We start from the raw sequence: 26,599 nt of genomic DNA, 5'->3' as shown, positions 1-26,599 counted from the left end.
CGTGAAAACACTCGTGGATATTGCATCGCAAACGCCGCGCGCCACGTGGGGCGCGTCCTAGCGAGAGAGAGCTCATCTATTTCAACGATAAATCGTTAATTAAGATCGATTTATTAATGCCATTGAGCGAACGTAATTAAACTTTAATAGGGGAATATCTCTGCATTGTTATTGTTTAAACGGGTCGTACCGCATAACCCGTCCGGTGTATCTTCGCGTAAGCGTCCCGCGATTAACTGCGTTGGCGCAAACATTCCCGATTTAATCTTCCCTCCGTTGTGTCGCGCGTTGAATCGCAACGGATCCCATTCTTCGTCCACCGCGCAACGATATTTTGCGTATCGATTTTACGGGGAAAGGGAAGGTGGACGAGGCGGATGACGCGAGCTCGATATCTAGAGAACAATTCGATTTCGCGTTCAAAGTTCGCGCACAGCTCGGCGGCAATTCTGTAACCAATTTGCGGGATGGAGAACACGCGCACGCCCGTGCTCGCAATAATCCGGCGAGTTACTTTAATTCGGGGGAGCCTCGGCGTCGCGGCAGGGGAGATCCCCGTTCGATATGGTATCCAATTCTGCGCGGGCGTCTCGCGCACGGTATTTCGATAATTCGCCGATAATTCGCTGATATTAAACGCCGCCCGTCTCCTCTCTCCGGCTGCCGCTACACTTGGAGGATAATTGCGCGTCGCAAGGATGTCCGATTTTTAGCATGTCGATCACGCAGGGAGGAGATGAGACGCCAATTGTTTCGTTTATAGGAGCGAATGGCTGAATTCTGTAAAGGACCGTCTACGCTGGAAGTAAGCAGTAAGAAGTAAGAAAACCGCGGCCTTTACTTATCAGTGTAAAAGCTAAAGTATAGACGTAATTTTGTTAAATATTTATAGCACAGGTTGAACTGTGCTCTAATGCGCCGAGAGTAAGCGTCAGAGCTGAAGTAGAAGTAAGAAATGGAAATGATTCATTTCTTTATTACTACTCTGACTTCTTACGCCAGGCTTACTTCATCTATTGTAGACGATCCTTAAACCGTCTACATTGGAAGTAAGCAGTAAGAAGTGAGAAAATCGCAACCTTTACTTATCAGTGTAAAAGCTAAAGTACAGGCATAAAGTTTTAAAATATTTATAGCACTGGTTGAACTGCGCTCTAATTCGCCGAGAGTAAGCGTCAGAGCTGAAGTAGAAGTAAGAAATGGAAATGATTAATTTCTTTAGTCCTACTTTGACTCCTTTTACGCCAGGCCTACTTCATCTATTGTAGACGATCCTTTGCTCGTGTTACGCAGTGCCGTTCTATTGTCGTTGCGCAGCTTTTTTGTCGTAAACGTATAGTGATGGGCAGAATGGTTGCAACACCTAAAATATTTTACTCGATGGCCATTCCGAAACTATTTGGAGCGTTTCCGATGTATTTCTCTAAAACGTTCCTCGGAGAAAGGTTTTGGAATCTGAGTCTAAATGCGCGCCCCTAAACTCATTAAAAAAAGTGTTGCAACCATGCTGTCCATTACTGTACCTGCGCAACGACAATATAACGAGTTACAGATTTCAGCTACTGACGTTAAAATGACGACAGATGACATTTTCGTCAAAATGACGACAGGTTGCTACCCGGGGAGAAACTTGAGAAATTCAAATTTCGAAATTTGCGACGCTCCTACGCGATCATTTAAATTCAGACGTGTCTCTTATCGGCCGCGTTTCACCTGCCGCGCGATATTGCGGCGAGCAAAAATCCAATCGGTGATTCCCGCGAATCTAATATCGCGCCTGAATTACCGGGTTAATAACGGAATGGCTTTATACGATTCGATACGCTGAAACGCGATCGCGTTGGGGGAGCAGGCCGCGAAATTCGAAATGTCGGGCAACGTTAAATCGTCATTATGCGCGTTCGAGATAAAATCAAGATCATCACTATGCGTTCCCACGCGCGCGAGAGGCCGCGGTGTATCCAGGCTTCTGCCGCGGTCCGCGCGTGATTTGCATCGCGATAGCCCACGTCATTTTAACCCCTTTCGTGACCACTGGGACTTGTAACCTTTTGCCACTCTGCTTCCCCGGAATGCGTCCCATTCGAAACGAGGGAGAAATAAATAAACCAAGAATCGGCGAAAGAGAGAGAAATGTCGCTTGCGTGAGCAAACTCACGTTTTAAGTTTTAAACCAAGAATATCCGGTCGTGAAAGGGTTAAGGTGGCGCCTGCACGAAGGCGCGGTTAGTATGGGTGTTTTGGTGAGGCCCTTTTGATTTTTGTAAATTCATGACTTTAAAAAAAAATCACTCAATGCATTATCGATCAAATGCATTGATATGCTGGGTTATATATGCACATTTAAAAACATTTAAAAATATGTGATGCTGTCTAATTATTGTATTTTTTTACTTTACTAATAAGTATTTGCTTGCAGAGGTCGGTGACCTCATATATTTAATAGCGCATTTTAATCCTTGTGACATTTATTATGTTTCTCTCGTTTTTCTTTTTTGTTAAGATCTACCTTTTCTATAAAATAATATTAACTCACAAAATGCTTCTGCGAGCGATCGGCTCGCAACCTCTCTTCCAGTGAACCACACGTAATAGTTACATAATATTAATATTATAATTTCCTACTTAACAATGCAAATGTAATATAACATGGGTGTAATATTACATTTATCTTGTTGCGTAGGAAATTATAATATTCATGTTATGTAACTGTTACTTGGTGTTCACTGCACTGAAAAAAATTTCTGGTTGAATATGGACGAACCAGATAATTCCTGTAGGATTTACCAGAATTCCTGTAGGATTTACCAGAATTTCTGTAGGATTACAGGAATTCTGGTAAATCCTACAGGAATTCTGGTAAATCCTACAGGAATTATCTGGTTCGTCCATATTCAACCAGAAATTTTTTTCAGTGTGGGATTACAATTTTAACATTTTTGAAGGAATGAAGGACTACGAGCCGCGACAGGGTGTTAGTGTCTAAATATTTTATTCTAAATTTATTGCGGAAAAATGGGGGTGACCTGGCCGAGGTGATATTTTTTCGCGATAAATTTGGAATAAAATATTTAAACACTAACACCCTGTCACGGCTCGTAGTCCCTTATTCCCTCAAAGTGTTTATCACATTTGAGCCATAGCAAGTTTATGAATTTAACACTTTTCCTTTCTTTTATTTCACCGGGTCTGAAATCTCGCGCACTGATAGCTAAAACTTACAATCACAACGTACTTAAATTCCATTGTTTTCTACTTTTGGTCGGTTTATGCAGGAGCCACCTTAAAATTCCCATGGTCGCGCGATTCGCGACGGAACTGGGTCTGTGGCCGTTAGGTAGAGTATTTGTAATTCCGTTCTCAAGACCTTCTTAAATATAATCTCAAGATATTATAAACCGATCGCAGAGCGTTAGCAACTTTACGGGTTGAGATTGAGATTGAGATTAGATTGAAATTTGATCAATCAGAGCAAAATTTACAGAGCTCGAAATTAGCGAATCCGCGACCCGATTGGTCAAATTTCCGTCTCAATCTCGATCGTAATCCGCGGTCCGACACGGGCTTAAGGCTGATGGCAGAAGGACAATCCGTAAATGCTTAAAGGCCTTCACACATAAAATTCCGTAAGGACGTAAAACGTAAGCGTAAGAAAATCAACAGATTGGATTTGCTACTGCTTGCGTTATTGCCTTACGTTCTCGACCGTGATTGGTCAATTTTCTTATGCTTACGTTTTACGTCCTTACGGAATTTTATGTGTGAATGGCCTTAAACGCTTAAGACTGTTTCAGTCGTAGACGCAGGGCAAGGCAGAGAGAAACGTAAGTCGTGAAAGGCTATTGTATACGACTTACGTTTCTCTCTGCCTTGCTCTACGTCTACGACTAAGCCAGTCTTAGGCTGATGGCAGACAACTATCCGTAAGCGCTTAAGACTGACGTAGTCGTAGACTTAAGGTAAGGCAGAGAAAAACGTAAGCCGTGGAACACGTGTTCCTTACGGCTTACGTTTTTCTCTGCCTTACCTTAAGTCTACGACTACGTCAGTCTTAAGCGCTTACGGATAGTTGTCTGCCATCAGCCTTAAGCGTTTACGGATCATTCTTTGCGACTGGCCTAAGCGTCGCTTAACTGTCTCGGAATAAAAACGTACCAACGCCGGGGAAATTTCCGCACGGGGGTTCGTCTCGTTCGTCGGTCGGCGAGGGCGAAGTAAATAAGCTCGAGCGGAGCCGCGTGACGCGAGCGTAGCGCGCCCGTCCCGGCAATCCTTTCGGCCGGCGTCCATCATGGCCGATCGCGATCGTTCCCGTGCGTGCCCCCCGTCTGTTGCTCGGCCACCCGTCAATTTTTCGCGGACGCGCGACACGCCCGTAGGCCGTGTCGGATTTCGCGACGGTTGACCGCCCGGCCGGCGGGGGTTAATCGACACGTCGTTTAATAAACTCGGTGCGAAAACCGAGTTGTATCGTTTCGTCGCTCGCGCGTGCGCGTTGGCGGCTCTTTCTCGCTTTTTCGCGCGCTTCGTGTACGGCGGTGCCGAATTCGGTGACGGGCGAGTGTCGTTAATCGGATTGCGCGGACAGGCGCAATTAGCGAGCGTCGGCGGAGACTCGTTTGGCTAACGAGACGACCCGTCGTACTGGACATCGCCAAGTTGCCACGGAGCCCGTCGGAGTTTGTGCGCCGCGAGACACGGGCGTCTCGCGAGAGAGGATCGCCGAGGACAGTATAACCTGTAATTCGCTCGCGCGAGGCCTTCGAGGCGTCGGTCGCCCTGCGGATTTGCGCGATCCGAGTTTTAGGAGATTAGCCCCGAGGTGAGGTTTCATTTTAACCAAACGTATTTTCCAATGAAGAACATTCGCTTTGTTTTTTCGGTGCGGCATTAATTCGACGCATCGGCGCTCGCGTACGCTCACGTTCGTCGCAGGACGCGGCAAAAGTGCGGAATCGCTCCAGTATCCCCTTAAAGCGTGCCGCCACAAATGCTTCCAGGTTAGAGACCCTGTATTCCCTGTAATCAGGGACTGGCCACAAGGGTTCGTCAAATTTCCGCGAGCGAGAGAGAAACATAGGCTATCTCACTTTTCTACGATTGTACGAGCCTGTCTCTCTCTCTCTCTCTCTCTCACTCGCTGGCGTTTGACGAATTCTTGTGGCCAGTCTCTGATTAGAGGCTTCCCATTCCAAGTATTTCCCTTCTCATTCTTTCTTCACTGACGGAAACGAGAGGAAAGCCTCAACTACATAGAAGTCGTAGTCGTAAGCACAGTTGACTATGATCGGTTAATTCTTATGTGTCCGACTGAATTGACCAATTAAATTCGATTATTCTTACGTCTGCGACTTTCATTGTAGACCCCGCAGAAGGAGTACCTGGAAAGATTTGAGCCGGCAAACGCTTGACCGCAGTTAAAATCATGCGATTTTTCGCGAATTTCTCGCCCGGCCGGCATCGCCGGGCGTGAAGTTCGCAGAGTTTCGTCGGGTAATCTCATAAATAATGCGTCACGAAGGGGAGCCTGATTTATTCGTCGGCCGAAGAGACTTTCATCCCCGGGAAATTGAAAATTAAAGATCGAGATAAGAAAGAAGTTGGAGGTAATAATGGAAAGTGTATCGCGGATTACGATTAAGGTGTCTTTCTTGTTTTATTTTGTAAATGCCTCTGAAAAACCGCGTCGCTGCCCAGTAAACGCCAAGTTACACGGCATCAAATTATAATTTTCCACTCAACAACGTAGATCTGCGTTCGGGAGCTCGAGTGTCCCAGTATATCATTTTATCCTTGTTCACCATTCGGTGAGCAAGAAAGATAAAATGATACACTAGGGCCAAGGGGGTTGACCACTGGCTAAAATGTTGTCCCACCGATTGCACGATTTCATCCGATTACAAATAACTTTATCTAGTTGCAAATAATTTTTTTATATACACGCTTAAAAATATGTGACGTTAAATTCCAAAGAGCTGTTAGACCGGCCCTTCTTGCATTCAATTTTCTTGACAAAGTAGACACCAAACGAAAGGTCTCGTCACGATGATCGCAGATGTGTCAGTCTCAGAGTGTACCTATTTAACGTTCCAGAGATATCGGGCTCCAAAAATTCCCAGGACGTAAGCGATGAAGCCGTCTGGACGGACAGCAACCATTTGTTTGGAATGGAATGGAACCTTTGAAGCCCCGATATCTCTGGAACGTTAAATAGGTACGCTCTGAGACTGACATATCAGCTTGACGAGACCTTTCGTTCGGCACCTACTTTGTCACCGAAAACGAATGCGAGAAAAATGGGGCCATTTTGCCTGTGGACTCTTGTTCTCGCTCTTTGCAAAGGTGTGTCAACGTTTCAACTCGCTGTTGTTCTCACAGCAACTGCTTGTCTTATTATGAAAAGAATACGCGCTTATAGGTACGAACTGTGATATATATTTGGATATTCACTGAAAGAAGTGAATTTTTAGCGAAGATGCGTGTTCAAATTTCATGTTTATTGTCTAACAAGTGGGGAGACTTGAAAATAAAGACAAAACGATTACATGGGGATTTCGTGAGGACTTGATAATGATTTCGGAGACACGTCCCATGATTACATTAAGTGGTTACTCCCTTGACTAGGGCACTCAGGTGATGTTTCCGAACTGTTATGTACATACACTAGGAATCACCGATGCCTTCCCGGATGAATTTAGGCACAGATAGAACACACATGCATTTTCCACATTTGTATATGCAAAATGTGTTGATATGTGCACACATTCATGTGGGAAAAGGCATCAGTGATTCCTACACCCACAGAAAAAAATTTCCGGATCCAACGCTGTTACATTTCAATGCGTCATAAAATAGGATCGATATAGCGCCAATCGTATTTATTATAGAGAAAGGAATATTTTAATCTTAATATTGATTTTATCTTGATGTTGTCTTATTTTTGTACCAAATGAGGCTGTGAGAAATATAAACGCGTCAAAGAATTTTTTGTCTCGGTAGCAGAAATCCTTTCTGAGGGTGTAGTGCACTACGTGTGTTACATTACATTTATATTGTTGAGCGAGAAATGTAATATTGATGTAACGTTTATATAGTAGTTCGATGTCCACTGGTGTTACAGGACGATCCAGTGATAACAGCGCTTCGGCGCACAACGTTCGCGAGGTCAATGAGGATCTTTCTTAAAGCTGCACAACGTTGCATTTTCCGCGTCTGGAAAACAGGTGAATAATTAGACTTCTGGGAGAAAACAAGAAGAGGAGTCCGGACGATTCAACGAAAAGAAGTTGTTAAATTGTTTCACGATTTTACTTTTAATTACTTCAATTTAATTACGAAAAAGAGGAAGAGAAACCTCGGGTCCTTTGTCGGAGGGCAAAGTCGCGCCGGGTCGACAAATCTGATGGAATCGGCGAGGTATAGTAAATTCAACGAGGTGAACTGGTGATCGCGCAAATGAGATGAAATGCGCTCTAGCGGTCAAGTGACTCCTCTTCTTGATTAAAATGACACCCGAGCTGCAGGACGTGGTCGTTGCGAGCTCGAGAAGGATTCACTTTTTAAATTCTTTACGAATTAGCGCGATCTGTCCCCAATGAACTGAAAAGAATTCCGTCCCGGTGCCATAAAAAAGATTCCGTGCAAGTGCATCTTTTGACTTTTCTACGCAGGTAAATTAAAGTCGTTCCGCTATGAATACAAAGAGATTCCTCTTGTGCCCGAAAAAGAGAATCGGCGACGCAAAAGTGAATCCTTCTTGTGACTCTTAAGAATGTTTTCGTAATAGAAACGGGACGGGGGAAGAATTCATCTCGTAATTCGGGAATTCGGGAAGAATTCACCTTCGATTCTCTCCGCGCGCCATCCGGGCGAGATCGCGCGAGAGAGAAGAACACGAGTGCCGGACGGTAGCGCTAATGAGTTACTAATTGCGCGATACGAAAGTCGGGGATGCGGACGACGTGGCCGCAACTGTGCGCGTATGCGTGAGTGGAATCCGCGGTGTGTCGAACTCTCGAGCCCGCAGGTTCGTTAAGCCCGTAGGATCGCGCGGGATCAATTCCGCCCGCGGCCCCCGCGCGTAAAATAACCAGGAGAAATCTCGGCGCGCGTGTATGGCGCTTAATTAAGCGTGTGCCGACGAGAGGCTTGGCCGGAGAGGAGGACTGATCACGAAGGAAGTCGGGGATGTGCGGCGAGCAGGGATAGCGGCGGTAGTCGACGGCATCGACCGGTGAATGCGAATAGGTACATTCGAGGGCTCGCCAGCTGGCTGTATTTTTTTGCCGAAAACGACTTTGTGATCTCATCGCCGAGGCTGACAGGATCGGGGCGGGGGTTTTTTGTGTTTACACGTTGCATGCAACTGCATTCGAATGTCGTACGGGGAGGGAGAGAGAGAGAGAGAGAAAAAATGTAAAATGCTGTGAATTTTTCAGGCGGCTTCTCGCGATTCTTGCAAAATTTAATAAAATGGCGCCACCTGGCCCGTTCTCGCGTCCAACCCTTCGTATTTATTACGTCTTGCCAATATGCCGGCTCGTTCGCGAGGAGATTCGTACCCGCACCCGGCGCGATATCGCGAAACGATGCGACGCGACGATAAAAATATATTATACGTTATAACCACCGGAATGTTACAACGTTTGAAGGCGCGATCGATTGGCAATTTATGATTGATTGATAATTTATTGGACTTCGACGGCCACGTTGAGTCTGCCGAGGCGCTTGTTAATTTATGCATCGAGGGAGAATTCTCGCGTTTTTCGCGACGTTGACGAGCGAATCCGACGTGAAATTTACGATTTGATACGATTGCAACTGGATACGGTAGACTCGGTAATTCGGCCGGCGATCTATAATTAACGCGATTAATCTGCGCGTGACATTTCCAACAATTCGCATTGACGTGATAAATAATAATTAACGCGATCGAATGCGTAGAACGCGTCGACGTTTCTGCGACTCCGGACAAACTCGCGGCGCGAACGAAGCGCAAACTTGCCGCGGAATTTTTCGTCGTAGAAGAGTTCAAATTGAAAGGATCAAAGGAACGAAGAAGGGCGGGTCGGGGAGGGGGCCGGCTGTGGTCGCGCTCTATTAGATAAACAAATTTCCCAAGGGTTTATGGTCGGAATTCTCTCTCCCTCTCTCTCTCTTTCTCTGTAGGTGCTTACTCGCAGATGGGAGCGCGTGCACACAAACCAGGGCACGAGACTTGCTTACACGGCGCAGTCTTAATTAACACTGCGACGAATCGCAGCGAGCGTATCGCGGCGCTTTCGATTCGCTCTGAATTAAACATAAAGTCGGATGGCATATTATATCGTCGCGCAGAATGTCGCCGCGGGTAAACTGCGGGCGGAGTTGTTCGCGACGAAGCCGCCGCTGCGAATAAACACTGAAATCGGGTGGGAAAAGACATTTGGAGCGAGAGCGTTAACTTCCGTTCCGCGAGGGCGTATAATTTCGCCCCGGGAACGTTCGTTTTACACCGAGGAGGGAATCGCTGATCAAAATCTTGTACACCTAATGCCCACTAATGCCCAGTGGGCATTACTTTATCTTATCATCTTATTTTATCTTTACCCCAGCAAGACCCAATGCCCAAAGCTGATGGCCAAAAAATGCCCAGTAATGCCGCAAATCCGTGCACCGCAATGCCCTCAGCGGTTTCCCCTCGTTTTACGCGATGGAAATCAAGAGAAGGGAAGAAGAAGTTAAGGGCGCGACGGGCCGTCGGGAGGATTCTATTAAGCGGTTCGGAAGCTGCTCGGGTATTTTTTTAATCTGGAATACCATTATTTTATGCTAATTTATCCTCGCGTACTTTCGCGCCGGCCTTCGTGGAATTTCTCGCGGCGTACGTATTGAATCAACGCGTGTCGGAGTCAAACCGCGTGTCTCGAATGAGGCCAGAGTGTTCCTCCGTATCAATGAAGATGTTTAATTGAAGTCTGGGAATCCCTGGGGGACGATAATTCCCTCTCGTCCTGCAGTTTCCAAAGTGCTCCCACCATTATCCCTCCTCTATAATTCAAAAGCGTATATCTCTGTTCAAATATGTCCGTTTGCGTTAAAAAATTTCCCTCTCAACTCGCACGTGCTAGATAAATATTCAATTTTCACGTGCACGAATACACCTCGCGTCGCGATCAATTGGTTATTTGTAAACCTTTAAATACCTATCGCCAGACAATCACGGCGGATTAATTAAAGCGGGGTTGTTTTTTTTTCGTAACGTTATTTTAACGCGCGATTTGACCGGACGTAATTAACTTGAACACGTCGAGTAACGGATTTTCCTGGTCGCGTGCAACAGCCTTTTAAATCTCGACTGCTCTCAATATCCCGCGCACCGAAAGGGCTCGGAGACGCCCTCCGCGTCAGAGGAAAAGTAAAAGTGGGGAAATAAGGCACAGACGTGTCTCGAAGCCGCGATCCCTTCCGCCTCGCCGCGTCTCCGGCTGCCGCGAATTGCTGGCTGAGCATATTGCCCGCCATAACTTTCATTTGAAGCCCGTATTTATGGCAATCGTTCGCATTTCGTTTTATAGATCTATCAAGCGACGCGTGTTTAACGGGACTTTTATTAAATCGCGCGGCCACGCCAATTCGAAGCAGAAATCAGCTGAGGGAGACAATACACCCGTCGCGCCGCGTTGCATTTCGCGATTTAAGTCAACGGCACACGATACTATTTTTCTTACTGGATTGCTTACGGAAACCAAGAAGGACTTAAAGCTAAATCCTTATTGGTTCTCGTAAGCGATCCAGTAGGAAAACTAGTATCGTGTGCCGTTGGCTTAACTCTCGAATTTTGGCTATCTTTTTTTTTTCCTAGAGCAAAAGTGCGACCGCTGAACATCGGCGGTGCGCGAGATCGATATTAATTTCCGATGAGAAACGAATCTGAATATTCCGGCGAGAAATTTCTTAAATTTTCCCTCAAAGGGACCGGAGGTTTAATTTAGGGACTGAAAGTACAGTCGAGTTTGAAGCTATTTGCGCTTTTCGTTTATCAACCAATTAAAGCGAGTAGTTAGCGACGGCGATCAGATGCCAATCTAAGCGTGTCGTGGTGTAGCATCAATGCCGCGGGGTTACGGAGTATGCAACGAGATCGCTGTAATTAGCGTCCCCGGGGACGAATAAAATTAATGGAGTCGAGCAACTGGAGCATGTTTTTCGGATTCCCACGCGCTCACCCGGCGAATATTTCGCGATAATGATCACAGCGATAGAATTACATCTCGTGAGGTAACATCCGCGTGTGCAACGCACTAGATTGGAAGAGCCGGAAAAGCGGCAACGGGAGAAGACGCTGCCCCCTCGTCCGGGGAACAATAAGGAATCGATAAAAGTTAATGAGAACGCTTAGACCAGACCTCGGAATTCCAGCAATTATGTGGGGGACAAAGGTTATTCGAGACGCTTAATTTTCTCCGCCCCGGAACCCCCACCGACCGACGATCGGTCGCGCAACTTTTACGCGCTGCAGTCTCGTAATGTTTCGCGGGTATCATTAATCTCCAGGAGATCTCACGTATACGCGCAAACCTGTTGGACAACAATTTAATGAAGCTTGCTCCCCGCCGCGGTTATTCCGGTTTAATTCTACGTACACGGTAAAAAAAATCGTGCGTTTAAATGTTAAAATTTTCTGGCCTTACCAACATTTAATTATTGTTTCAATGCAAAATTGACATGAAACAAGTATGCTGTTATTTTCGTAATATTTTCACGTGTTATATTTATGTTAACGTAATAACCTGACACTTTATGTATGTCATTTAAAAATTGAATATTATTTTGAATTCATTTAACACAACTGTTTCACAAAATCAACCGAAACATGTAATATCGACATTTCTTAAAAATTGTTTTAACTATTCTAATTTGTAACGGTTTACGTATCCTGTCTGATTTTATTACGAGGGATATCCAGAAAGAAAGGATACATTTTTTTAAAATTCAAAAATGCATATATTTCAACGAAACTTACAGGTGTACTATTTTTCAACGTAGTCACCTCCAACTTCAATACATTTTGTCAGCCGTGAGACAAGTTTTTTTTTATACCAGTATCATAAAACTCTCGCGCCAACTTCATATATCACAGACGATTTCATGAAGAGTACGTGAAATTTCAGGACGCATTTCATGGAGATCGTCAATGATCGAACGGCGATCGGAAATAAGGCGTTCTTCAATTTTGTGCACAATTTCAAGGAATTCAACGACGGAAGGACGGATGTTGACGAAGGGAGAAGTGGACGACCGTCTGTTGTCTGATGAAATTGCGCACAAAATTGAAGAACACCTTATTTCCGATCGCCGTTCGATCATTGGCGATCTCCATGAAATGCGTCCTGAAATTTCACGTACTCTTATTCCTGAAATCGTCTGTGATATATGAAGTTGGCGCGAGAGTTTTATGATACTGGTATAAAAAAAAAACTCGTCTCACGGCTGACAAAATGTATTGAAGTTGAAGGTGACTGTGTTGAAAAATAGTCTACAACTGCATTAAAAACACCTGTAAGTTTCGTTAAAGTATGTGCCTTTTAAAATTTTAATTAACATCTAACTTCAATTAACATGTTAATTAATTAACATTTATAATTTGTAAAAATTAACACATGAATGTTATTTAGAAATTTAGATTGGACTTTTTGGGTCACGTGAGAAATGTTAATACTGATACTTAATTTTTTTACTGTGTACATTTTTCCCGAGGCGGGAAGAACCGCAGCGAGAGCGCGTTTTCGCGGCGTGCACGCGTGTTGCCGCGAAACCTGCACGATCGATATTTTTGCGCAAGATACTGGTAATACGCAGAATTTGTTTTGCGCGCCGGAAATTAAAATCTACAACCGCGGTGGTTTTTTTCTTTCTTCGCGAGCGTTCCGCGAAATCTCCCTCGAACGGTAAATGTTCCCTGCGTTTATTAGGCGAAAACGGAAATCGTAAACGTACTCGTAGGCGAATTCGCGTAAAATAAGCCGCTTTATACGCTGTTGATTCAATTGATTCAAGTTTTACAAGGTAAAGATCATTCTTTTCTTTTTGTCAGAAAAGAGGAAGGGAAATTGCAATAACGCTGCAACGGTGCACATACTCGAAAAGTGAAAAAGTTTTCGAGTATTGTAGCGATTCCGTTCACAATCGAAAGCTTTCAACAATATTGCAAAATAAAGCTCCTTTTATGCCCCTCCCCCCTCCATCCCCTCCCGATTGTCCCGTTAGTTTTTCACGGAGGGCCGAAAAATCGGCCGCGCGTGTTGAAAGCGCATTCAAGAAGTACACGCATGCACGAGATAACACGCGCATCGTAGATACGTGGATATATTTTAACCGGATTGATACGTGCCCAAGAGAACGTGCTGATCAATAGTTGTTACTCGGTTCAATGATGCAACTGGAGTGCATGTTCCGCGCGATGAAATGTTCCATATTATTAATAGACTGCTGATTGCATTGATGATAAAATGTCCGATACTGCGCGCTATATATTTGCGTCTACATTAGCAAATATAATTTCAATTGTCTATCTCGCGCTGCCACTATATTTCGGCGTGTTTCACTCCCAATATTGAAGAACGCGTCCGGTCTCAGCACTTATTGTTAGTTGCCGGAAACGTCTTTTTTACCCACTCGTACGATGCTCCGGTTGATCTCGCGAAGAATAAATGCGACGGATATGGCGTATTTTTTGCGGAAAAATATTTTTTCTTGTTAAACTTTTATGCTCCGCTTCGCGATTCTGATTGACGTTATTTATTTCATTTATTTGTCAACGAAATATAATGTCAATCAGAAAATATAATATCGATAATATTGTTAATATCGTGCTGTGCAAATTTGATATTTCGTCCTAAGGAAACTTTTATTACTCTCCGTTAGACTCCCGTCGACGAAGGAAATTAAGCGTGTGTCGGATATTAGATAGGAAACAATTACAAATCTGCGCGCAAGTGACTTTTCACAGAAGTAAGATAATTCCCTCTCTTTACGATTAGAGTCCCTTAGACATTTATTCGAGGGGAAAGATTTAAAAGAACGCCGAGGATGTGTTTTTGAAAGACTTTTGGAACATTAAGACGCATTATATTCATGAAATTTCATTTTTCATCCCTTTAAACATGCATCTGCAGTGCCCTACAAAAAGTAACGCAGACGTGCTTGTTGAGGAAAGCTGCGGATTTTAAACGTCAGTTGACGTCATCTTATCCCGTAAGCTGCAACTGCTGTAGGCGAGATCATTTGGTAGCGTTTTCGTCGTGTGCTTCAAGAATGCCTCTCGTTGACGGGCGACGTTATATTCGGCGGGTTGTCCGACGGGATAGCGGAAAAATTATGCATAAATCGCGTGCTTGCAGAAATTCTCCTGATAATCGTATTGTGAATCCGCGCACTATACTTGCTACGACATGCATCGCGACGCGGCAGTATTCGACATATTTGTATAAAAAATATTGACGAGAGAGCAATTTTATCAAATTCGAGTGCTCTATTACGGTGACTCTTTTTATTATTTTTTTTGCGTCAAGAGCGAAATTTGACAGGTTATGTCGCTAAAATCGTTAATCGTTACCGGGAAACGTATGATTTATTATTGACTCGTACTACTTGTTCCGCCTGGCGGCCTGAGCGAGAGTGCAAGAATCAATTATTAAAGATGTCGGGCATAACTGTGATCGCATTAGCGCTCTTATTAAGCGAAACAACGATGATTATTGTTAAAATATCATTGCTCTCGTACTGAAACGTGGGGGATTTGTGCGTGTTAAATGCATCTATTTCAAAGTTCATTAGCCACTCTTTGTCAAATTATTTTCCTACGAACGTGTAAAAAGCACGATCTAAAGTATCGAAACAGGAAAGCGTACGGAAAACGATCAATTTTCTAAATTTTAAGGGAAGCAAAGCTAAAGTGTCATAACAAACAAAGTGGTATAAATGGAAAGTATTTTCCTTTCGATATCATTTCATGCTCGAAGTATGAAGAATAGCTTATAGCAAAGATTTTTTCTAAAATATCTAAGATACTCCAGGAGAGACAAGGAGTGTGAAGCTTCGTATCCTGTCCGACTAAATACACCGAAAAGAAATTTTCGCTACCGTAGCTAATCGTGGTTTGCTAAAAATATTTGGCTGCCATGACTGTAAATTTCTAAACCGCAGCAAGCGGTTTGCTGTCGCACCCAATACAATAGGCACAGTAGCAAAATATTTAGCTATCGCACACGGAGAGGCCGATATGGTTACCACACGTCTGATTAGGGTTGGCACAGCCCCAATAAATACACGGAAAGACCGGCTGAGGCAAAAATAACTAAAATAAAAATGTTGCCGTATAAATAGTGGGGGCATCTACATTGTTTTGTGTTGCAACATTCACTAAGTTTGCTGCACAAAACGCATATAGTTGCCTCCACTACTTGCCATACCAATGTGCGTATGACAACCACAGATATAGCCGTCCCAAATATTACTATTTGTTGGGGTTGTGTCAACCCTAATTAGACACGTGGTAACCATATTGGTCTCTGCGTGTAGTAATATTTGGGACAGCTATATCTGTGGTTGTTATACCCACGTTGGTATGATAAGTAGTGGAGACAACTATATGCGTTTGGTGCAGCAAACTTAGTGCATGTTGCAAGACAAAACAATGGAAATGCCCCTACTTTATACGACAACACTTTAATTTTAGCTATTTTTGCCTTAGCCGGTCTTTCCGTGCAGCTAAATATTAGTCCGTATTTTACAATTGAAATTTAGTCACCACATGCAGGTTCTAGGTACGGCATTTTTCTTTCCGCGTACACACGGAAATTGGCGCGCGTAGACAATTTCTTTACCACTCGTTTTCACCTGTGACCTTCGCACCAATTTCGCAAGTGTTGGAGACTAGTCGCGATACTCACCATGGTGTAAACAGCACAGGCGTAGCTGCCTCTGCGTAAGGACTGGCCGCAGCAGGAATGCATGATAGCCATGCTGCGAGCACATGGGTGTTCTCTCGCGAAATTCGAAAGCGGTGGCCGCCCGCGAGTCGCGGGACGCGAAAAATTCTCGCCCGGCGGCGCGTTCGTACGCAGTTTCTTACGTTGCGGTCGATCAAAAGTCGTATACGGGGAGCATCGTCGCGCCGCGGTCAGGCCTGGACGTGAAATCGGGGTCAGGAGCAACGAAATCGCGCGAGAACGGCTCGGCGCCGACTGTCGGTGCGTTCCTCTCTCGCAAAATTCCCTCCTCTGGAGTTATCTCGCCGCGCAAAAAGCCCACCGGCGGCGACGCCTGCGCAATTGTCTGTAATAACCCATCGCCTACGTGTGTATGTGCGTGCGTGTATAATTTTCTTTTTATATATACATATATATGTGCACACACAGAGCACTTTTGTTACCGCGAGTACGATCCGTTGACACGTATTGTATTACCAGAAGAAAAGCGCAAAATCGAATCGGAAAAGTGAGATTTCTTACTCGGGATACGTGGGCGGGATGTTTGTTTCCCCTCTCGGCTAATAATGGAAAAACTTTCTCGCGTGACAAGGTTTGCGTAACAAGGGCGATCTAAGAGTTTTATAATTATTTTAACTAGTATCGCCGTATCAATTTTATGTAATTTCAACGAGACGCACTCGCGTTGCCGCAAGTCACAGTCGTTTCGCTCTTTACGGACATTGAATAAAAGGGGGATTTGTTTTGAAATTATTCTGAAAAGCATCGCTTCGTGTGACGCCATTCGAATACACACGCGTGCTAACATATGTATTCTTAATCGCGCTTCAAAACGTGTTATTTTTAATCGTGCTTCAAGTGCGATTTTCACGATTAACGCGCATTACGTGTGTAACAAGTGATGTGACATTTAAAATTCTCACACCATCGCAAAGTTTACAACAATTGCCGGTAGTTTCGACTTTGTCGAACTAAAATAACTTCGTTGAAGTGATTCGCTGATGTTACGAGGTCGAGAGACGAGCATCGATCTTTATGGCGCACGGTTTGTTTGCCCGGTTATTATTTTACGGCCAATGCTTCGTTATCTTACCACAGTGAGGGCTCCGGCAGAATGGCTGATTCATAATTTTGAGACAATATTTGTAAAATATTTGTATTATTAGCAGTCGCGTACAGTAGAATCGGGGTAAACCGCTGATCAAAATTACGTACACCAATGCCTACTAATCCCCAGTGGGCATTACTCTATCTTATTATTTTATTTTATCTTATTTTATTTTTATAATGTCCCAACGAGGCTTAATGTCCAATTAAATAACGGCTTAGTGACGCCAGTCAAGAAGTATGGAAACGACCTTACTGGCAATTCTTTATTAAAATAAAACACGTTTCGGCCAGTAATACTGGTCCTGTTCAGGTAACAAACTTACAAGAGTACCCACAAATGTAAGATTCGTCAGATTAGAGATGTGAAAATTCAGTAAACAGATTCGGTTTTCTAACGTTGACGACTAGACACATTGTACGACGAAATTTCTGACTTCTAACTTAATTTTCACATCTCTAATCTGACGAATTGGCATTAGCATTACCTATTGTTAGATCTTAGGTCTTTCCTTCACTGGTCGGATCGATCTTGGGTAACGCTAATGCCGGCGGTACTGTAACTTCCAAGCCTCATAACTCAAAGAATACCGAATGAAAAAGCACTTTATTACAGTGTTTTAAAAAGCTCTCGAGATAAACTACAAGAATATGCCAGCAAAAATAGGGGGTTTTATTAAAAAAAAACACAAAGTTGAACTCCATATGATCTTGGGACGTTCATGACACCATCTCATGTCCTCCTTCGAACCAACCAACTTGCGTCTGAAACGTTTTTCAATATCTCTCATATTTTTCGAGATATTTGCCTGGTGCGATTAAAATGAAACACTGTATACGAGTACATAGACCAAGCATTCCGGCTTCACCTGCTCCATAGAAAGCATAGGAACGCTTGGTCTATGTATATATGTCGTTGGTTTATGTACATACGTTTATTCCTTGCAAACATTGTCTTCGTACGCACATTTAAGACTTGAGACGTAGCACAATACATAATATCGTGCATTACTTGTGCAAAAAACATTGATCGGTATTGATATTCAGATATTTAAGACCGTCGTTTATCTTAAGAGACGCTGTATGGGACATTTTATTGGCTACAGAGTCTCTAAAGATCCTAAGACGATCTTAAATATACATGTCTGATATAATCGCGATTCGTTGCAACAATAACAACTGTTAATAGAATCCGAATAAATCGTGCGATGCAGCGATAATTGGGCGACAGTGGAATAAAACTTTAATTAATCTTTCCAAATTAGCTCTCGCTAGCCTGTGTTTAAATCGAGTTTACTATGAATACCATCCATTGTCTTGAAATTACAAGTCAACGTTTCTGCCAAGGCCCTAAAATTCCGTCGACTCGCCGCCCCTTTTGATCGGAGATGCAACCTTGCTTTCACGTTTCTGTTATCAGGCATTTCTTCGCGATGTATCGTCCATGCATAATATTTTTTCACAGAGGCAAAGTTACACGTTCCATCTATTGTTCTCATTGTTCTCGTTTTGAATTCGCATTTCAACTTTTAACTCGCACATTTTAATTGCATTAAAGAGTTTTTGCATTCAACCTTTCATTGAAAACTAATTGAACCTTGAGGAAAGCATTTAATGAAGCTTATTGGACGCGATATTTAAATTCTACGACTATATAATAAACAAATTGTCATCGGATTTAACGCTTTTTATTGTGGATTAATTTTTTTCATCTGATATTTTTTGCACATATTTTCGCACACTCCATGAATTTTTTTCAATATTTTATTTGTGCACGAGCACAAAGCAAACTCGATTTGAACACAGGCTAGCGTGAGCTAGTTTGGAAAGATTAATTGAAGTTTTATTCCACTGTCGCCCAATTATCGCTGCATCGCATGATTTATTAGAATTCTATTAATAGTTGTTATTGTTGCAATCGCGATGATATATTTACCCCTCCAGACCGTCTACTCTTCTTTAGACGTCGTTTTAAACGTTTATTATTATTTTAATACGATTTCTACTAACATCTGCCCGTGTGGAAATACATACATACACACGTACGTCCGTATCGCCGTACGTTTAATTAAAATGACCTCATGTTATAAACGATTGCAGAAATGAGAATAACAAAATCTCCATAACACGAGGTCGGTACAAAGCCCGATATTATTTTTAATTATGCATATATTAATTGCGCGCTGCGCCACTGTGTAGCAACTCGTAAATTCGTTCAATTTTATACCTGATTGGGGGATTTATACGAGCGAAATTGTAAATTGCCGCGGGGTGTATGACGCAAAACACAATCTTTGAAACTTTCCGAAATCGGAGAGGAGGAAAATTTGTCCGTCGAAATCTCGGGAATTATGCCCGGGTTCTCCCGAAGACGTGGATAGAATTACGAAGTCGGCGAAGGATGTAATTTCGCGTAGGCGGAATTCGATATTTGTTTGACGCAGAATCTAATGAATAAACAAGATGTAGATGTGTCGGTGCATAAACTTTCTCTCCCCGCCGGTTGCTCCATCGTCCCATCTTTCTCTTCGCGCGACGCGTACGTACGTCTTTCGGTACCGGGGCTGTAATAAGGTATCGAGAGCAACTTTACGACGGTAACTTCCACATAGATCATAGATTGCATTGCGCGAAAAGTACCGGGATGGTAGGCGCGCCCCGGTAAACGGATTAAAACTTGTATAATGAAGTCGGAGTGCCGGCGAACTATTTCGTTCTCGGTACCAGAAGAAGTTGTGCTTTTTCATGCTCGGTAGATGCTCCAAAGATAGGAAATCGATACGTTGTTTTATTTGCGAGGAGCGGGCGAAATGGGGCTTGCACACACGGAAGGGATTCCGGAAAAGAGCGCGGAGGAAGGGCCGCGAAATCGCGCGGTTTCACTTGGCCAAATTGGAAACGTTACGAAATCGTATCGATTATCCGCGATTATCTCGCCCGACCATTTCCGAGTGAATTTTTATGAACGCTTTATCGATCCGCGTCCGGATATAGCCTCTCTGGATTCTGAATTATGCCGGCACTACGCAACAGAGAGATTGCGATAGATGGGAATCCGCGGTACGTAAAACTGAAACTGACGTTTTTACACATCAAAGGCAACATCCGTGCCTTGTCGCGGCAATTTAGAGGCGTTTGAACACAAAGTCGGGAAATTATGGATAACGAGCGAGTTAATTGCAATCTATAATATCGATCGCGCGCGTGTGTGTGTGTATGTACCCAAACGTGCCAAAGTGTGATCAAAGCCGTGTTTATTGCGTTACCGACTCGAGATTTTTCATTATTTTGAATGTGCGTCCGTGTGAAAATTGTTATAATCTTATAACTTTATCAAATCATAGACGAAATAGCAATTTTAACGGCAAGATTAAGTCAAGAGATGCGGGAATTAACAATTTAAAAAGACTTCCAGCAGCGCCACAAATATTCTGAGATACTTGTAAAAGAGATGCTTTTTCTGCGTCATTACGCGAGTTTCCCTAGAGGCGTAACTGTTTCTCCAAGAAAAGGAATATTACACGACCAATTTTATGTCTGCATGTTAAAAATATCAAAATATATATGTAGCATGTATCTTTTAATATATAATATTTACGTTATTATAAACTACATACAGCTATGAAATTTGCATACGTGCAATATTTTATTATCCTTGTTTTACTTGCTAAGAATACGAGATGGAACGAAAATATGAGACACAGAGGTTGTATTTTCGCGATTTTGTTTTTCTTCAGAGACACATAAAAATTCTGAGCGTACGATATTTCTGCGTCGTTCACCTGTACATAGACAGGCAGGAGTGCCTGGATATTTCTGTAATGTATTCTATAATTTACGCAATTCACGTATACAGGGTGTTCAAAAGAGGAAACCCCTGCATATCCCCGAAAATATGCAAGATAGAAAAAAATTTTTCAGAGTTGCAGCATTTTTAATTGCAGTATTGTAACATACACAAAATTTACATACACAACGATTTTCAATAATTGGAGCATTATTGCAACAGCATTTTCCCGAGATCAAATCAAGTAAAAAAAGTCCTGTACTACTTTTCGCTCCGACAAAACAGTTATCGAGATATCATAGGCTAAATATTGAAAAAGTTATAAATTTTCTCTTGAATATCTGAAAAAGTATTAGGCAAATAATAAAATGTTTCAGACGAAAATTGTTCATATTGATTAGTAGAATAAAATACTATAATCCGTAATGCGTCATTTAAAATACTGCAACTGTTGTCCGAAACATTTGTTTCTATCTTGCATATTTTCGGAGTTATTCAGGGGGTCTCCAGCTTTTTTGAACACCCTGTATTTAAAACTCAAGCTATTAACGTAACAGACGTAATTTACAAAATTAAACGTACTTGTTGAGAATTAGAAACATAATAGGTGTGTTACAGCCTTGACTTTCTCGACGTCACGAATCGAAAGGCATATTAATATCCGTGAACCTAAGCTCGGAAGATTCACACTTTGTAAGGGCACATGATAGGACACGTGTGTCTATTATTCAAATTTCAGGCAAGCACAATGCACGTATGTTGTGCTCGCGACATCGTAAGCCTAAAATATCCGTCATACCCACGCACATGTATCAGCTAAGGAAAGCTGATTGAATCAATTTTGCCGACGTAGCCTCAGAGATTACATTCTCCTTTCCCGATGGAAAAACATGTCGCCAGCCAATATTGTACATACATCCTTGTGTAGGCTGTTAAAAATTCTCATAAGAACAAGGGGCATTTTATACATTTCTGCCGTGTATGAAAAACGGGATATTAAATTTTTAATTTTATTTCCTCATTTCTCGGCCGGCTTAATGCATCGTGTGTCATCATTTCCTTTATTTCTTCTTGTTTTAGCATAAGACAGTCTGTAAAGTAGTTATTTTCAAGACAGTTATATATTCTCAAGAAACCGATATAAAAGACGCGACCAGTGATGGGACTCTTTCTCGGAGAAACAGTTGTGTCTGCGGGGAAGAACTAATATTATGATATAGAAGAAGCTTTTAGAAATACGTCAGATTATTTGTCGCTTCGCTCTCATTAAGTTTCTATTTTCGACTTAACCTTATCATTAAAATCACAATTAAATCTACAATGTGCTTGAAGAGAGATTACGCCAATTTTCATTTCTCGCTATTCATATGAATAACGGCCGAGATTTCTACCGTGTTCAAAAGCTAATAGACGGAGTTTTATTACATCGCGATTTTACTCTTGAATATACGTTTTTCTATTGCTTAATGCTTTATGGATTTTTTTTCATAAAATAAGTATTTTAATGGCGTCTCTTCCCTTTTTGCCCCCATTGCTTTTCTTTTATCTCTTGTTTTTTGCTGTCTTTTTTTTCTTTTATAGAAACGAGGTATCGAGCCTTATTCAAAATAAACGAGCTACATTTCTCAGTGTCGCATCCGCCACAGTCTGTAGCTTTCTTTATGTCCTCATTAACGTCGTTTCCCTTTCATTTTTCTCGTTTACGTTCATACTATTAAAACTCGGTGAAAAAAATGCAAGAGAAATAATTCGAGGTGGAAATTTTTATCTCCAAACATTACATTTAAAAACACATACCATACCTGCAACTGTAACTGATCATTTTTTCACGAGCGAGAAACAACTTGTGCGATTGCTCGTCATTACACAGATACGATCTCTTAACTAGCTGCACGCGCGTGCTTTACTTCAGTCATGTTCTCTGGATAGAATTCAAAAGTTACCGTAACGGTTCGTAGTAGTAGAACTCAATTTTCTAAAGAAATTGACTCGTGCTCTTTCAACGATGACCGATTCAGTTACGAGCGCAAAAAACGTATCCATCCGCGTGCCGGATCGTTACTTTTTATTGAAACCGTGGTGTTCCGGTTTCAAGCGGTTTAAATCTTGCGACCACATTTAACGGGAATTTTTACAAGCTCAAGTCTTACAATGTGAAATCGCGACGTCTCGATTTTACCATACTTAAAATTCTTTAAAGAAATCGACAAATTTGATTCATGAATCGTGGGCTCGCGTGACAAAATAGCGCACGAAATTTTTTAAATATTTTTTTACGAAGAGGGATTTACAGAACGTAACGGTTAAATGCTTTGTGAGCTACTTTCAGAATAGAGTATTGTGAAACTTTAAGAGTTTGTATCCCCAGAGAAGGCTGTTCACTTGTGAAAGTAGCGAGATTGAATGGGGTATTAAAGATCTCACTAGTTCATACTTCTAACAAAAGCTCGCTTCTCATTTATTTCTTTAAACGATTTCGCTAAGTCTTGAGTCTTCCAACGTAATCCTCAACGAGCTATTCATAAAAAATAAATTATGCTTTCTTAATTAGTTCGCTAATATTCTTCGATATATCTAGAACGCGTATAAACGTACCGCGCGCGCGCCTACGTATAAAAAAAATATATATAATATTAAATTATTTTAACAATTAATTGATTATATTAAATCATTAAATAATTTTATATTGGCAATGCTAACAGAAAGAAACATGGCATTACTCGATATAACAGTCTACTTAATTTGCGATATAGTTTACAAAGGAGCTTTTTTTTCTCTCTCTCGTTTGATGTCTTTAACGGTCAATAATTTTGATTGTTTTTCCAGTTATTTGTTCTATTTTACTTTCTAGCATATTTGTTTCTCATACAAATCTCCCTCACCGTTAAGCTTAAAAATATATAATGTGCCATCATTTGCGTTTGCAAACGCAAATATTAATATTTTTACACATAATATGTGTAAACAATATTTCACGTGTAATAATATTACAACGAATTATATTGTTACGTGTAATAATATTTTTAACGTGTTTTACACGTAATATTTCGTGTAACATGGCAAACTTTAACATTTTTTTAGAACTTTGAAACGGCCAATTTAAATTTAATTAATCTTATTTTACACGGATTAATGTAAAGAATAAACTGTAAAAATTTGAAACAATTCTCACATAAATGATTTTACGAAATAACTACCTTAAGTAAATTGAACGCTGGTTTTGCTTTTCACGTGGCGGTATATCGAACTAAAGCCGCAGTCACATGACGCGTGACTCGTCACGATTCGTGGCTTTGCTTAAGCGTAAAGCTTGTCAATAAGTTCGCCTCGCGAATTAGCAAGTCGAACCCCGGCTGAAGTGTGTCGCTTCGGCAAAGACTACGCGCTCGTGCGCTGACGTGTGAAACAGACCCTTGGAAAAAAGTTAATTCCAACAAACGAGGGATCGGCCTCGTAATAACCTGAAAGCGCTCACGTGGCACGCGATATCGATATCGTATCGCTTTATCGTTAATCGACATTGATTTGGAGGATGTTCCACATATTCAACGAGACAGAATACGTTCTGCAAATATAATAGATTCGATTCATCTCTATCTTTCCTTCCTTTCGGGAAATTTTTCTCCCTTATAAAACATGGTTTTAAAGCCAACGTGCAGTTTGTACCTCGTAGTTTTTCAGATTTTGAAAGAATATGTAGACTGACATATGATCGACAATATGTATTGTTGCCACGTTGTGAAGAAAAATAGAATAAAAATCGTCTCGATTTCGGTGGGGGTTCGGGTGGGCATAAAAAATACATATCTCGCGTTCCATCCGACGTTCCATCGATAAAATGCTCGAAAAAGAAAAATACACGTATGGAGGCGTGTAGTTTTACGAAAAGAAAACTAGTGTCACTCGTTTTTGTTTTGCGAACAATGGTAGGGGAAAATTTTAGTGGGCAAACGGAAAATCGTCGTGTGTCGTGGGTGGCGTACGTGAGCACCGAGAAACTCGATCTATCGGTGAAAAGGATAAAAACGAACGAAATCCCGAGGTGTGAACAATCGACGAAATGCATGGTGCGACGCGCTTAAAGGTGCTGCGTCAAAATAACGGAGATCTTATTTTTATTCGAAACATATCCCGGACGATACATCGGCCGCTGACATTTAATGACTGTCGATATAATTGACGTTTCTCGTTTATTAATAAAACAAATATATTTGAAAATATTAACGTGATACAAAAGATAATCGGTGACAATTTGAGATCGTTTTATGATTGTACTTTAATTAAAATTAGAGAGCAAAATTAAAGCCTTTTTCCATCGGAAAATAGATGGACGATTTATTAATTAGTTGCTAACGTATTAAAATATTTCGAGAGGGAATTTATTTATCGAGTTTTTAAATAATATTGACGAAGCGTTGATTAAACGGCAATTAAAAAATTCATAGAATGGAATAAATCTGTAATTTTTTATAAGCTTCACTTTATGTGTGACTTTCTTTTCATTTACAATTCATAGACTCAAATTCTAGACTCACTCTGCTCTCGCTATTAACGTTCTAATTGCTATTGTAATATTGGGACGTTTGTCGAACAATAGCCTTTTGGGAGCAACTTTAAATAAAGAAAGTGAATGTTAAGTTTAATTCACGATGTTACGTAGACTAAAACACCTTCGGCGAATTCTGAGAGGTTTCCTACGAGCGTACCAGCTTTAACTTCGGCCAGTCTATGCAGCTCGACTATATACGTGCTTGCCTGACCGCTTTGTCGCCTCCACAGGCACTGGCTAAACCCGCAAGTTTAATTCAACGCAGCTCAAACCCGATAAAGCGTAGATAACTGTGAGATAATTTTCGCATATGTTTTACCTATCGACTATTCTCGCAGAGTTTCGAGTTAATTAAAATTTTTTCTCCGTTCTTTTTCCAAGATAAGACGGAAAAAGAATAGATTGAGTTTAATTAGTATTTATTGGACAAACTGTGCGCTAATAAAACGAAATTGAAAGCAGAGAAAATGAAAAACCGAGGAACGAGAGATCTCTTTAAAGTTTTCGCGTACGCATACTTCAGCTTTAACTTCAGTTCTGACTTCAGCTTTGACTGCCGCTTAGATGGACTGACCGAGTTTGCACCGAACAAATGTGTATAATACCCATATTAATGTATATATTATACTTGATATCATTTTTATGGAAATCTATTAACAAAATACAAAGTAATTTTTTCACTGTGGTTAACTCCGCCGTCGTTTGGCATCGCCGCCAGATCTTCTCTTTTCAGTTTCGTTTGTTGCACTTGCACGTACACAAAATACACGTGGAACGATTAATTACGATCGCGTGTACGAATTACTAGATAAAATAGCCGGATAAAATGACGTAGATTAAAATTCCAAATTTTATTCGGCCTCAGCTGGCCACATTTGTTAATTTATCGGTCAATGCAGAAAATTTACTGCGAAAAATATTACCTCAGCCAGGGTTTGAACCTGGACCTCCCTACACTCTAGGCGGGCGTCTCACCAATTGGACCACCGAGCCATATGATAATATTTGTCGCAATAACAGTATAAAGATGTTGTCTACGCGTCTATTTTTCGACTTTAAATAAATTTTGACCGATAGCCTCGGATCCGATTGGTTGAATTGCGATCCGCGATCCGCAATCTCAATCCGATCTGCGATCCGCAATACGTAGTGTGACACGGGCTCTAGGCTAGTATCGCATTTGTT

At 41.8% G+C, this 26,599-nt stretch overlaps 2 protein-coding genes across 6 annotated transcripts in view; one reads left to right on the top strand and one right to left on the bottom strand.

Annotated features, from left to right (window-relative positions):
• The window catches only part of LOC105565085, a 24,077-nt gene extending 7,800 nt beyond the window's left edge, over positions 1-16,277 (bottom strand). For 3 of the 5 annotated variants that reach the window (XM_012017950.1, XM_012017951.1, XM_012017952.1), the window contains exon 1: positions 15,933-16,274. In XM_012017950.1, the coding sequence (XP_011873340.1) occupies positions 15,933-16,004 (72 nt within the window). In that variant the 5' untranslated portion in view covers positions 16,005-16,274. Of the gene's footprint in view, positions 1-15,932 lie in introns of all 5 variants that reach the window. The other 2 variants (XM_012017955.1, XM_012017954.1) reach the window with 2 other exon arrangements.
• The window catches only part of LOC105565087, a 67,950-nt gene continuing 48,404 nt past the window's right edge, over positions 7,054-26,599 (top strand). Inside the window, exon 1 of the mRNA XM_012017963.1 lies at positions 7,054-7,223. The gene's annotated coding sequence lies outside the window, so the exon portion shown is untranslated. The remainder of the gene's footprint in view (positions 7,224-26,599) is intronic.

This window comes from Vollenhovia emeryi, unplaced genomic scaffold (genome assembly GCF_000949405.1).
Source record: "Vollenhovia emeryi isolate VEMERY1.0 unplaced genomic scaffold, V.emery_V1.0 DF939155.1, whole genome shotgun sequence".
NCBI lineage: Eukaryota > Metazoa > Arthropoda > Insecta > Hymenoptera > Formicidae > Vollenhovia > Vollenhovia emeryi.
This window is presented reverse-complemented; position numbering and strand designations above follow the sequence as displayed.